This window comes from Synchiropus splendidus, chromosome 3, assembly GCF_027744825.2.
Source record: "Synchiropus splendidus isolate RoL2022-P1 chromosome 3, RoL_Sspl_1.0, whole genome shotgun sequence".
Classification (NCBI taxonomy): domain Eukaryota; kingdom Metazoa; phylum Chordata; class Actinopteri; order Syngnathiformes; family Callionymidae; genus Synchiropus; species Synchiropus splendidus.
In genome coordinates, this window is record NC_071336.1 from 16,044,143 (window position 1) to 16,055,765 (window position 11,623).

At 44.3% G+C, this 11,623-nt stretch overlaps 1 protein-coding gene across 2 annotated transcripts; it reads right to left on the reverse strand.

The window, feature by feature from the left end:
• LOC128756102 (putative ferric-chelate reductase 1) lies at positions 1-2,669 on the reverse strand. Of its 2 annotated transcripts, XM_053860311.1 has the most exons (7): positions 2,522-2,669; positions 1,428-1,699; positions 1,162-1,353; positions 977-1,075; positions 749-884; positions 472-666; positions 1-395 (listed from the first exon to the last, which is right to left on the reverse strand). In XM_053860311.1, exons 1-7 carry the CDS (start codon positions 2,532-2,534, stop codon positions 352-354), a joined length of 951 nt encoding a protein of 316 aa, XP_053716286.1. In that variant the 5' UTR covers positions 2,535-2,669; the 3' UTR covers positions 1-351. The 2 variants fall into 2 exon arrangements, with proteins under 2 accessions (XP_053716286.1, XP_053716285.1); XM_053860310.1 differs by having other exon boundaries at positions 1-666.
• Between the last annotated feature and the right edge of the window lie 8,954 nt (positions 2,670-11,623).

An 11,623-nucleotide genomic window follows, 5' to 3' on the forward strand; every position in this document is an offset into this window, starting at 1 on the left:
AATACAAGAGTAATATGCAGCACACGAGGCCAGCACTGTTCAAAAAGAGCAGTCAAGCCAAAAGCAAATAAAAATCTGCAAAAATCATTAACACTGAATACATGTGTTCACTGACACCACATGTAAAATGAAGCAAAAGTGCAAAAGCGAAAATGCGTCTGCCTTTTTCCGGCGTCACTCGCATTAGGATTCATTTTGACGATCAACAACATACACAACACCGCGACCGTTTGAAGATGAAGCCAGGCCAACTGTGACGGTCTGATCCACCAGTGAGTGACTGGTCACAGTGTGTCTTTTCCATCAGAACGTGTGAACCATCTCAAGCTACATTCATGTCTGTCAAGGTCCTCATAGCATGAGCAGGCTCAACACGCCCACAGTGATGAGGAGAGCTGCAGAGAAAGAGAGAGGGGACTTCAGCATGAAATATCGACTTTTGTCCTACTGGCCTTTCAGACGCATTCTTACCTTGTGTCAGCGACTGCTGGGGAACTGTAGCTTGACTTGTTGTGGAGACAACAGTGGCTGTGCGAGTGGTAGGTGTAGCTGTGGTGGTACTCGAGGTGGTGTTAGCCAGGACGTTGGTGACATTGGCACTGCTGTTGGCCAAGTCCAGAGTGGGGGACTGAAACACTGTGTCTGGGTTTCCGAGTGCACCAGTGGCTGGATGAGAGGAAACAATTCAATGAGTGTCCTTGAAAATGTACAACACTGATAACTGTTACTGTGTGTGGCTGTGTCTTACTGCTATTGTAGGATCCTTTTGACAGTCCAATTGTGAAACCAGTGGTTCTCGACGCTGAGGCCGGAACGGTCGCTTTAAATGTACAGAGGATTTCATTCCCATTATCTACTCTTCCTTTCACCTCGTTGGCATTCAACTGAAAACAGAATGGAAATGATGATGAACTGGAATGTTGGACGCTGGTGATCGTAAGGTTTGGATCATAATATGAAGGTTAAAAGGGCTCACTGTTGATGTCTGGCTCAGCTCTTGGTTGTCGAGAAAGGCACCTATGAACCTGACGTTGCCCCGATCATTGGCACAAACATACGTGGTGTCGTTGCCCCCCTGTGGAGGAGCAAATATAGAAGAGCTGTAACAAGCGGCTCGTATCGTTGGCTGCAGCTGAACATTCACCCTTGAACGTGACTTACCAAGGTGGCGTCAGTTGATAAGGTGACGGCTATGTACCCAGCACTAGGTCCTGAGAGTTGACACTCAAAATTCCGACCAGACGTTTGGGTGGCTGCAAAAAAGAAACAATCTGCTGCTGTTGATGGATCACACTGAGTGGGCTCAGCTGCACACAGCTTTGTGGAGCCACAGTCAGCGCTACTGAAAGATCCCTGTAGAAATAAATGTGGTTCGATGTCAACATGATGGTTGATTTTTCCTTGTTAAACAGTGCTGATTCACGAACCGTCAGCGGAGCCACGTCGTAGTTAGGAATGATAGCAGTGGTCCGGACGATGGTCCGTGGCGGCGTTGCTGTGTTTCCTGGTAGTTGTGTGATAATGGTTGTTTCCGTGGCACTTCCTGTTGTCTCTTCAGTGATCACGGTCGTCTCCACACCACCTGTTTGGGTGTTTGCTTCTGTTTCCATTGCTGTTATCGGCATAACTGTTGTCATTGTCTCAGCCACGGGAGTCGACAGCAGTATGAAGCACAGGGTGGTGACCAGTTTGTGCATCCCTGCATGAGACAGGAAGAAAACACTTTATTTGATACATTCGACTTGATCAGGTTTCCCAAATCTGTCCCACAGTGGGAGGTTCATGGATAGAACCAGTCCTTACTGCCCTTATTATGACTATGGAACTCATCATTTGACACCAAATCCTGTTTTAATACGACTGTAGATGAAGGAAAAATGTTTGTGTGTCTGATAACTGTGAAACAACTCTGTCATAAAGGAAGCTTGAACCAAGATCCATAGCTGTAGATGAACATAGTGGGTATTTTGCGGGGCATTTTAGTGCCTGTCAGAAGCATTGAACACTGAAAATGTTCTTGAAACTGGCTCGAGTAGTAATGATAAGCAGTTCAGTGAAGTACAGTTTCACCATAACATCAGAGGAAATACGGATTAAAATCAGTAAAAGAAGTATTCATGTATTCATATCAATGCGATGGTGAGCCACCATGTTTTGATTTTAAACAAAAACATGTATTTTATTTGCTAGTTGTCTTTTTCGCATGAATATTTTCATCGTTGTCAGGTGATGCTGCAAGACAAAGCACTGCCACAAACAGCAGGGATGAACTTTCTCACTGCAGTTTAAAACTGAAAGAGGCAACAAAATAATAATAATAATAATCATAATAATAATCAGAACCACAACAGTTCTATTGGAGTGACAATAGTCCCACGATGCTTTAATAGGGGGAAAAAATCATAAATAAATTGACTTAATATGTTACTCATATAAATGTTTTTGCAATATTTCAAAAATCTACGAATCATTTCCATATGAAACCAAAACAGAAGACATTACATGAATGAGAATTTCCTACCGTTGAGATTCATTGTCTTTAGCGCAGTAATAAGATGTCCAAACTCAGAAAGAAAAAAAATAAAGAAATGTGTCCAATGTAATCTCCGGCGGATGAGCTCTTGTGTGTCCTTCACTCCTCAGGTCAGATGTGCCACTTGAGATCTGAGATCACCTGTATTTATGTGAAACATAGGGGAGGATGACTATTGGTACCATTGTTCAGATGACGACTTTGTGGGAGGCCGGCTTGGGTGTGGTTAGAATTTTGTCTGACAACGTCACAGTCCACCAATCAACCAGTTATTCTGGGTGAGAACAAATATCATACGACCTGATGCGCAGACAATCAGCTTTTTCAAAGACTCTTCCTGGATGGGACTATTTCTGTCCATCACGTTGCATCTCCGCATGAACATGGTGAAGCAGCAGCCAGAACAGATTAGTCAGAGGCAGGTTTGCACGTCACTTCGGTGCAGAGGATGGAACCACTCCAGCTGGACCTTCCTCCTGACTTAGCAGGTGCTGCTGCTGCTGCATTTCCTCCACCTGCCACTGGCCCCTCCTCATTCACGTCTGGTCCCAAAGTATGTAGAAGTAGTGTTACGGGTACTGGGTGTGGTGACCACGTGAACAAAACGATACAACTGAGAAATAAGAAATTAATGTCAGCAGAGAAAAGATGATGCACGGGGGGGCGCTCGTGAGCTCGACTATGTAGGACGTGTTTCATGGCGGTTCCTCGGGGATGAACAAAATATATGTTTAATAATACCTTGGAACTCGAATTTTCGCTGTGCCTCAGTGTTGGGATTCTGTTTTTCAACACTCATCATGTCAACGTCTCGGTCAGCTCGCCAAAAAACTCGTCAATCGCCTGAACCGGAGCCACCGGAAAAGTTGGATGGTAATGCGGCTATGCTACGAAGCATAAAAACGATGATGGAAGATATGCGGTCCGAAATTATTTCGAAATTTGAAACCATCATTGCGGAGACTGTTAATAGAGAAGTCAAGTCAGCTGTGAAATCTTTTGAGGAGAAGCTCATGACACAAAAGAGCACTGTCGACGAACTGGAGAGGTGTGCTAATCAGCATGATAACAAGTTGGCGGAGCTACAGGCTAAGGTGACTTCATTGACAGACAACGTCGAATCACTGAGAAAGACATGTGAGGACTTGGAGGCGCGCTCCAGGTGGAACAATATCAGACTCATTGGATTGCCTGAAGGGACAGAAGGACCTCGCCCGACTGATTTCATCGCCAGTCTACTACAGGAGTTGCTTGGGCTGGAGACGGAGCCGCTTTTAGACCGGGCTCACCGCACGTTGCGTGCCAAGCCGAAACATGACGAACCTCCTCGCCTCGGATGAACCGATTCCAAGACAGGAATCTGATTCTACAAAGTGCAAGTAAAGCTTCACCTTTGATGTACAGAGAGAAGAGGATCCATATTTTCCCGGACTTTACGTCGGCGGTGGCCTAGCAGCGTGCGGCTTTCAGTCCTGTGAAGCGTGAACTTCGTAGACATCCAGATATACGGTTTGGTCTCCGGTACCCGGCGATTCTACATATCACACTACCTGACGGTCGGGTGAAGAAGTTCGACAACCCAAACTTTGCAATGGACTTCGTCAAGAGCAAACTTGGAACCAAATCCCCAGCTCCGAGCTCTCCAACTACACGTTAGCAACTGTTTCGAATTGCTATTTTTCTACAGATTGCCATAACAATAAGTTCCTGATAATCGAATTGGACACTTGACGTTGTTTGTTTTCTTTTGTTATCATTTTGCACAGTTTCAATATATCATATTTGCATACACTGTACAGTTAAGGTTCTATGAGGTATTGTGGACATTTATTTAATCCCCAGGGTTAAGCATAAGTAGGTTTTGATCCACTTATGAAAGTGTGTTTAGGTTTTGTTCGGTGGGTTAAGTGGGCACGTATCTTGGATGCTTCTGCCAGGGGAGGGCGGGATGCAGGGATTTTGTTGTGTGAGTTTTGTTTTCTTGTGTTGGGGTTAGGAAGGGTACATTTTACTTGGCTCGTTTTTTAACGTTGGGGCAAAATAGTAATATCATTATTACAAATGTGGTGTTTAATGATTATTCCATGACCTCAGGTTGTGATATTAAGTTTACAAGTTTGAATTGCAGGGGCTTAAACAACCCAATCAAACGTAGCAAAGTTTTACATTATTTACAGCATGTAAATGCAAATATTGTGTATTTGCAAGAAACCCACCTAAGGGACTTGGATAAGGTCAAGTTGAGGAGAGGCTGGGTGGGACAGGTTTTTCTTTCATCCTTTTCAAGTCGCGCTCGGGGTGTAGCAATAATGCTGCACAAGTCTATTCATTTCATTCATTCCAAAACTATTACAGATCCCTCTGGTAGATATTTAATCGTTATTGGGGAAAATATATGACATTAAACTCATCTTGGCAAATGTTTCTGCACCCAACTGGGATGACGATAATTTTTTCAGACATTTTTTTTCACTATTGCCTGATCTTAACTCATTCAATTTGATTTTAGGAGGTGATTTTAACTGTTGGATCGATCCTAGTCTGGATTGATCATCCAGTACTCCAACTTCAATCTCTAAATCAGCCAAAATAATTCGAAGTTTCATGGAAGAATTTGGAATGATAGATCCTTGGCGTACTTTGAATCCTTTAAAAAGACAGTTTTCTTTTTTTTTCACCTGTCCATCATACATATACCCGAATAGATTTTTTCTTAGTCCATAAGCGTCTCTCAAATTTAATATCAGAATGCAAATATGAACCAATAGTTTTATCAGATCATGCATGTTTATCCATGAATATATATGTTAAAAAAATGCTGAGAGTACGCACCCCTTGGCGTTTAAATCCTCATCTGCTTCTAGAAAAAGAATTTGTTGAATTGATATCAAATCGCATAGATCTCTTTCTACAACTTAACAGGACCCCTGGTATTTCTCCTTCCTTACTTTGGGAGACTATGAAAGCTTATATACGTGGTGAAATTATATTCAAAATTATATTATATTCAAAGAATTTTACAAATCTCTATACACATCTGAGGTCAACCCTACAATAACTGAATTAGATGCTTTTTGTGATCAACTTATTATTCCTACTCTAGATTCAAACTTATTTCCAAAATTGGAATCACCAATTACAATGATAGAACTTGAAATGGCAGTAAAATCCCTACAATCTGGCAAGAGCCCAGGACCGGATGGCTTTCCAGCTGAATTTTATAAAATATTTTGGGACAAACTAGCTTTGCTGCTGTTTGAGGTTTTTACTGAATCATTTGATCAGGGTTCTCTTCCACATCCCATGTCCCAGGCTACTATATGTTTACTATTAAAAAAGGGGGAAAATCCGTTATTCTGTGGATCATACCGCCCAATAAGTCTACTTAATGCAGATTATAAAATACTTTCAAAACTGCTCGCATGACGGCTGGAAGACGTATTACCTTCAATCATATCAATGGACCAAACTGGCTTTATTCGTGGTCGGCATTCTTTCTTTAATTTGAGGCGGGTGTTTAATGTATTGTATAATGGCCATTCAAACATTTCTATGGAAGCTCTTGTCTCATTAGATGCAGAAAAAGCATTCGACAGGGTGGAATGGAATTATTTATTCTTCATTTTCAAGAAGTTTAACTTTGGCTCTAACTTTATAAATTGGGTTAAATTACTGTATTCCTCACCACAAGCTACTGTAAGGACTAATGCCTTGCACTCAGCCTCTTTTCCACTTCAACGATCCACAAGACACGGACGTCCACTCAGTCCCCTTCTATTTGCCATTGCCATAGAGCCTTTGTCCATTGCAATCCGTTGCCACCCAGAATTTTCAGGAATTACCAGAAATGGAGTAGATATATGCCGATGACCTGCTGTTATTTACGTCTAATATAGCTCAGTCTATTCCAGTGGCTCTTACAATTCTTGATTCCTTTGGTAAAATCTCAGGATATAAGGTGAATTTTGGGAAAAGTGAGTTATTTTTTGTCAATGGATTATCAGAAGATGATTCCGCGCTAAATTTACCATTTAAACTTGCCAAGACAGGCTTTTGTTATCTAGGTATTCATATCACAGATGCATATAATAAATTATTTAAAAGAAATTTCAGTGCACTACTGGCTCCAACTAGACATGATTTTGATCGATGGCCTCTTTTGCAATTATCGGTTGCGGCCAAAATCAATACAATAAAAATGAACAGCTTGCCTCGTTTGTTTGTTCCAATGCATACCAATATTTATTCCCCGTTCCTTTTTTCAAAAACTAGACAGCATTATTTTAGAATTCATTTGAGATCAAAGCTGCAGTCTCTTCAAAGAGCTGGAGAGTTGGGAGGCATGGCGCTTCCAAATATGCAATTCTACTACTGGGCGCTTAACCTAAGAAATTTAAATCTTTGGATTCAGTACAACTCCTCCATGGACCGTCACCTTATCGTGGTGGGGGGGTTTGAGTACCTCAATGATTCAGGGAGCTATATTGTCGGGAGCCTTGTGCTCCTGGTAGGATCATCCTTGACAAACAGGTCCCTGATGAGAGGTCAGACTAAGTACGGTCCATACGACTTTATGGAGGAGGGAAAACAGATGAGGAATACCCGGCCCGGAGGGACACCGGGGCCCACACCTGGAGCCAGCCACCTGGGTGTTGGGCCCGTCAGCGAGCGCCTGGTGGCCGGGCGACCCACGTAACCCGGCCGGGCACAGCCCGAAAGAGCAGCGTGGACCGTGCTTCATCCATCCCATCGTTGCCCCATGGGCTCACCACCTGTGGAGGGCAATCCAGGAGTCGGGTGCGCTGTCATTTGGGTGGCAGTGGAAGGAGAGAAGGCTGGCGCAGAGACCCTGGGCTGCATCGGTTAGCTCTGGGGACGTGGAATGTCACCTCTCTGTGGGGTAAGGAACCTGAGTTAGTGCGGGAGATGGAGCGTTACCAGTTAGATCTGGTGGGGCTCACCTCCACGCACAGCTTGGGCTCTGGAACCCAGCTCCTTGATAGGGGCTGGACTCTGTCCTTCTCGGGTGTTGCTCATGGTGTGAGGCGCCAGGCGGGAGTGGGGATACTCACAAGCCCCCGGTTGAGCGCCTGTTTGTTGGAGTTCTCTCCGGTGGACCAGAGGATCGCCTCCCTGAGGCTTAGGCTTCGGGGAGGGAAAACTCTGACTGCTGTTTGTGCGTATGCACCGAATAGCAGTTCGGAGTATCCGGCCTTCTTGGGGGTCCTGGATGGGTTCCTATGTGAGACCCCACCCGGTGACTCCTTTGTCCTCCTGGGAGACTTCAATGCTCACGTGGGCAATGACGGAGAAACTTGGAGAGGCGTGATTGGGAGGAACGGTCTGCCTGATCTTAACCCGAATGGTTGTTTGTTGTTGGACTTCTGTGCTAGGCATGGTTTGTCCATCACATACACTATGTTCGAACATCGGGAGGCTCATAAGTGTACTTGGTACCAGAGCTCCCAAGGTCGTAGGTCAATGATCGATTTTGTGATCATTTCATCTGACCTGCGGCCACATGTTCTGGACACTCGGGTTAGGAGAGGAGCAGAACTGTCAACTGATCACCATCTGGTGGTGAGCTGGCTCCGATGGCGGGGGAAGCCTATAGACCGACCAGGTAAACCCAAACGGATAGTGCGGGTGAACTGGGAACGTCTGGAGGACGAAGCCGTCAGAGGAGCATTTAACTCACACCTCCGGGAAGCTTTTTTACGCATCCCTGTGGAGGTTGGGGACATCGACCATGAGTGGTCGGTGTTCAAAACCGCCATGGCTGAAGCTTCAGTTGCGAGTTGTGGCCTGAAGACCATCGGTGCCTCAAGGGGCGGCAACCCAAGGACATCTTGGTGGATACCAGAGGTCAGGGAAGCCGTCCGACTGAAGAAGGAGTCGTATCGAGACCTAATGTCTTGTGCGACTCCTGAGGCAGTTGCAAGGTACCGTCTGGCTCGAAGGGCTGTGGCTTCGGCTGTTGCTGAGGCCAAGCAGCGGGTGTGGGAGAAGTTTGGAGAGTCCATGGAGGAAGACTTTCGATCGGCACCAAGGTGCTTCTGGAAAACGGTCAAGCACCTCAGGAGGGGGAGGCAGCGGAACATTCAAGCTGTTTACAGCAAGGATGGTTTGCTGCTGACTTCAAGAGAGGATGTAATTGGCCGTTGGAAAGAGTACTTTGAGGAACTCCTGAATCCGGATATTCCGCCCTCTGTAAGGGAGACAGAGCTGGAGGCTGATGGGCAGTCTTTGTTAATTTCTCGGGCTGAAGTCACTGTGGTAGTCAAAAAACTGCACGGTGGCAAGGCTGCGGGAGTTGACGAGATTCGTCCTGAAATGCTGAAAGCTCTGGGTGTTGATGGGCTGTCGTGGTTGACACGCCTCTTCAACATTGCGTGGAGATCTGGGTCGGTGCCGGACGAGTGGCAGACGGGGGTGGTGGTCCCTCTATTTAAAAAGGGGGACCAGAGAGTGTGTGCAAATTACAGAGGCATCACACTCCTCAGCCTCCCTGGTAAGGTCTACTCCAAGGTGCTGGAAAGGAGGGTCCGATCGATAGTCGAACCTCGGATTCAAGAGGAACAATGCGGGTTCCGTCCTGGCCGTGGAACTACGGACCAACTCTGTACTCTTGCGACTGTTCTCGAGGGTTCCTGGGAGTATGACCAACCCGTCTACATGTGCTTTGTAGACTTGGAGAAGGCGTATGACCAGTGTATGATCAGTGTCCACTAAATGCTCACTCAATAACAATCATTTATTTCCTCGTTCATTAATGGATAATGCCTTTTCAAAATGGGCCGAACTGGGAGTGAAATGTATCAAAGACTTGTTCATAGATGGGACATTTGCCACCTTTCAACAATTAGTCAATATATTTATTCTCTGTGCCTCAGAGGGATTTTTTTTCGATACTTACAAGTACGAAGTTTTGTCTCCAAAACATATGCTTGCTTTCCGGCTTTACCCACTGACTCTGAAATTGACATGTTTTTGAGTGCTCTTTCATCCTTCAAAGGTGCTATATCGTCTATCTATTCTAATATACAGGCACTTAGATCCAGCTCATTGGGCATTTATAAAACAACTTGGGAAGCTAGTTTAGGAATGGAAGTGTCTGAAGACACTTGGAGTGAAATATTACGGAGAGTGCACAAGTCCTCTATTTGTGCGAGACATTGTTTTCTTCAATGCAAAATTCTTCATCGAGTTCATTTCACAAAAGAGCGACTGGCAAGAATATTTAAGAATGTGTCTCCTTCTTGTGATCGTTGTCATCAAACACCAGCAAATTACAGCCACATGTTTTGGGAATGCCCACATTTATCCAAATATTGGCGAGAGATTTTCTCTTTTCTATCTAATTTGACAGGTATCATAGTTCCACCAAACCCACTGACAGCCATCTTTGGGGTCACACAACCTTCACTCAGCCTCTCCTCCGTACAAAAAGATGCCATAGCTTTTACCACTCTTCTTGCTCGAAGATTAATATTGTTAAGATGGAAATCTAATCTACCTCCTACACACACACAGTGGCTAAAAGATCTTCTATATTTTTTGAAGCTGGAGAAAGTTAGGCTGGCTATACGTGGACAATTGGAGAAGTTCAATAAAGTTTGGAAACCTTTTTTTGTTTTAATCAATAGAATAGAATTTACATTTGAACCAGAAGCTGTTGACAATTAGGTGGGTTTCCATAATTTTGTACACTGAGGTCAAATTATTTGTCATTTATTTATTAATTTATTTTCTACTGTTCTGTATATTTGCATGATCATTAATATTACTTTTTTCTGCTTAAACACCATGCGCCTTGGTTGTCTCAATGCTCATAATTTTGAATGTACCATAAGAGGGTGGGAGAGAGGGTTGGTGGTTTGTTTTTGTTTTTGTTTTTTTCTTCTTTTTCTTTCTACTCTGTTATATGGCAGAATTCACCTCATGGCCTTGATATCATGTTTTGCTGTTTTGTGTTCTGCCAAAAGAAACAATTAAAAAAAAAAAAAAAAACATGGTGAAGCAGCAGCCAAAACAGATGAGTCATAGGCAGGTTTGCACGTCACTTCGGTGCAGAGGATGGAACCACTCCAGCTGGACCTTCCTCCTGACTCAGCAGGTGCTGCTGCTGCTGCTGCATCTCTTCCACCTGCCACTGGCCCCTCCTCATTCACGTCTGGTCCCAAAGTATGTAGAAGTAGCATTTCATTGGATTATTCCATTCTCATGTGTTCACACCAAGTGATTTGGCTGAACCAGGTCCCACAAGTTAAAACCTCTATTTGAGGGTTATAACTTCTTAATAAGTGGGTCATTTTATTTGAGTTTAAGTTTGGTTAAGAGTCCCTGTTCAGTTTAGCCATTTGTTTAGGATGGATAGGTTTAGGGAGAAACACCTTCTTGTGGGGCCCTTAAGCCTTCATGGCGCACTTTTGCTGGACCCCACAAGGTCAGGTCTCAATTTGAGGATGAAGACTTCAAAACAGCACGGTCATTATCATTCGGTTTAAGTTTGGTTCAGCGCTATGGTGAAGTTTAGTCGATTGTTTTGGATGTTTCGCTTAAGGATGAGAGGCTGGGGACAGCTTTATGGCAAAGAGCGGACCCCACAAAGATGGTGCAACAAACCTGTGCAAGTATGTGAGAGACAGAGGGCGGGAGAGAGAGAGAGAGAGAGAGAGAGAGAGAGAGAGAGAGAGAGAGAAATGGACCAGAGTGTGAGTTATCACCTGAGTTATTCAGTCATTCCTAGTCTAAATATCTTCTTTTGCATTGGAGAATTTACCGGATCCACTGCTGATGCTGATTCTGGATTGAAGCGGTTTCCACAAGTGAAAAAAAAAAATCCTTTGTATCTTCACTAAAACCGAGTGTCAGTTCCAGGGTCTACGGTGGCCATCCACCTTGCTGACTGGCAGAATTTCTCCCTATGAATGATGTTTCTAAACTGTCCTTTACCTTGAATGTTTTCCATCCTCTACTTTGAAACGCCAGCGCTGTTCTAAAAAGGAAATGATGGTTCTGGGGTCCTTGAGCTTTTCGAAGTTCATTTTGAACAGTGATTCTTGACCACAAAAGGAAGCCTCAGACAGA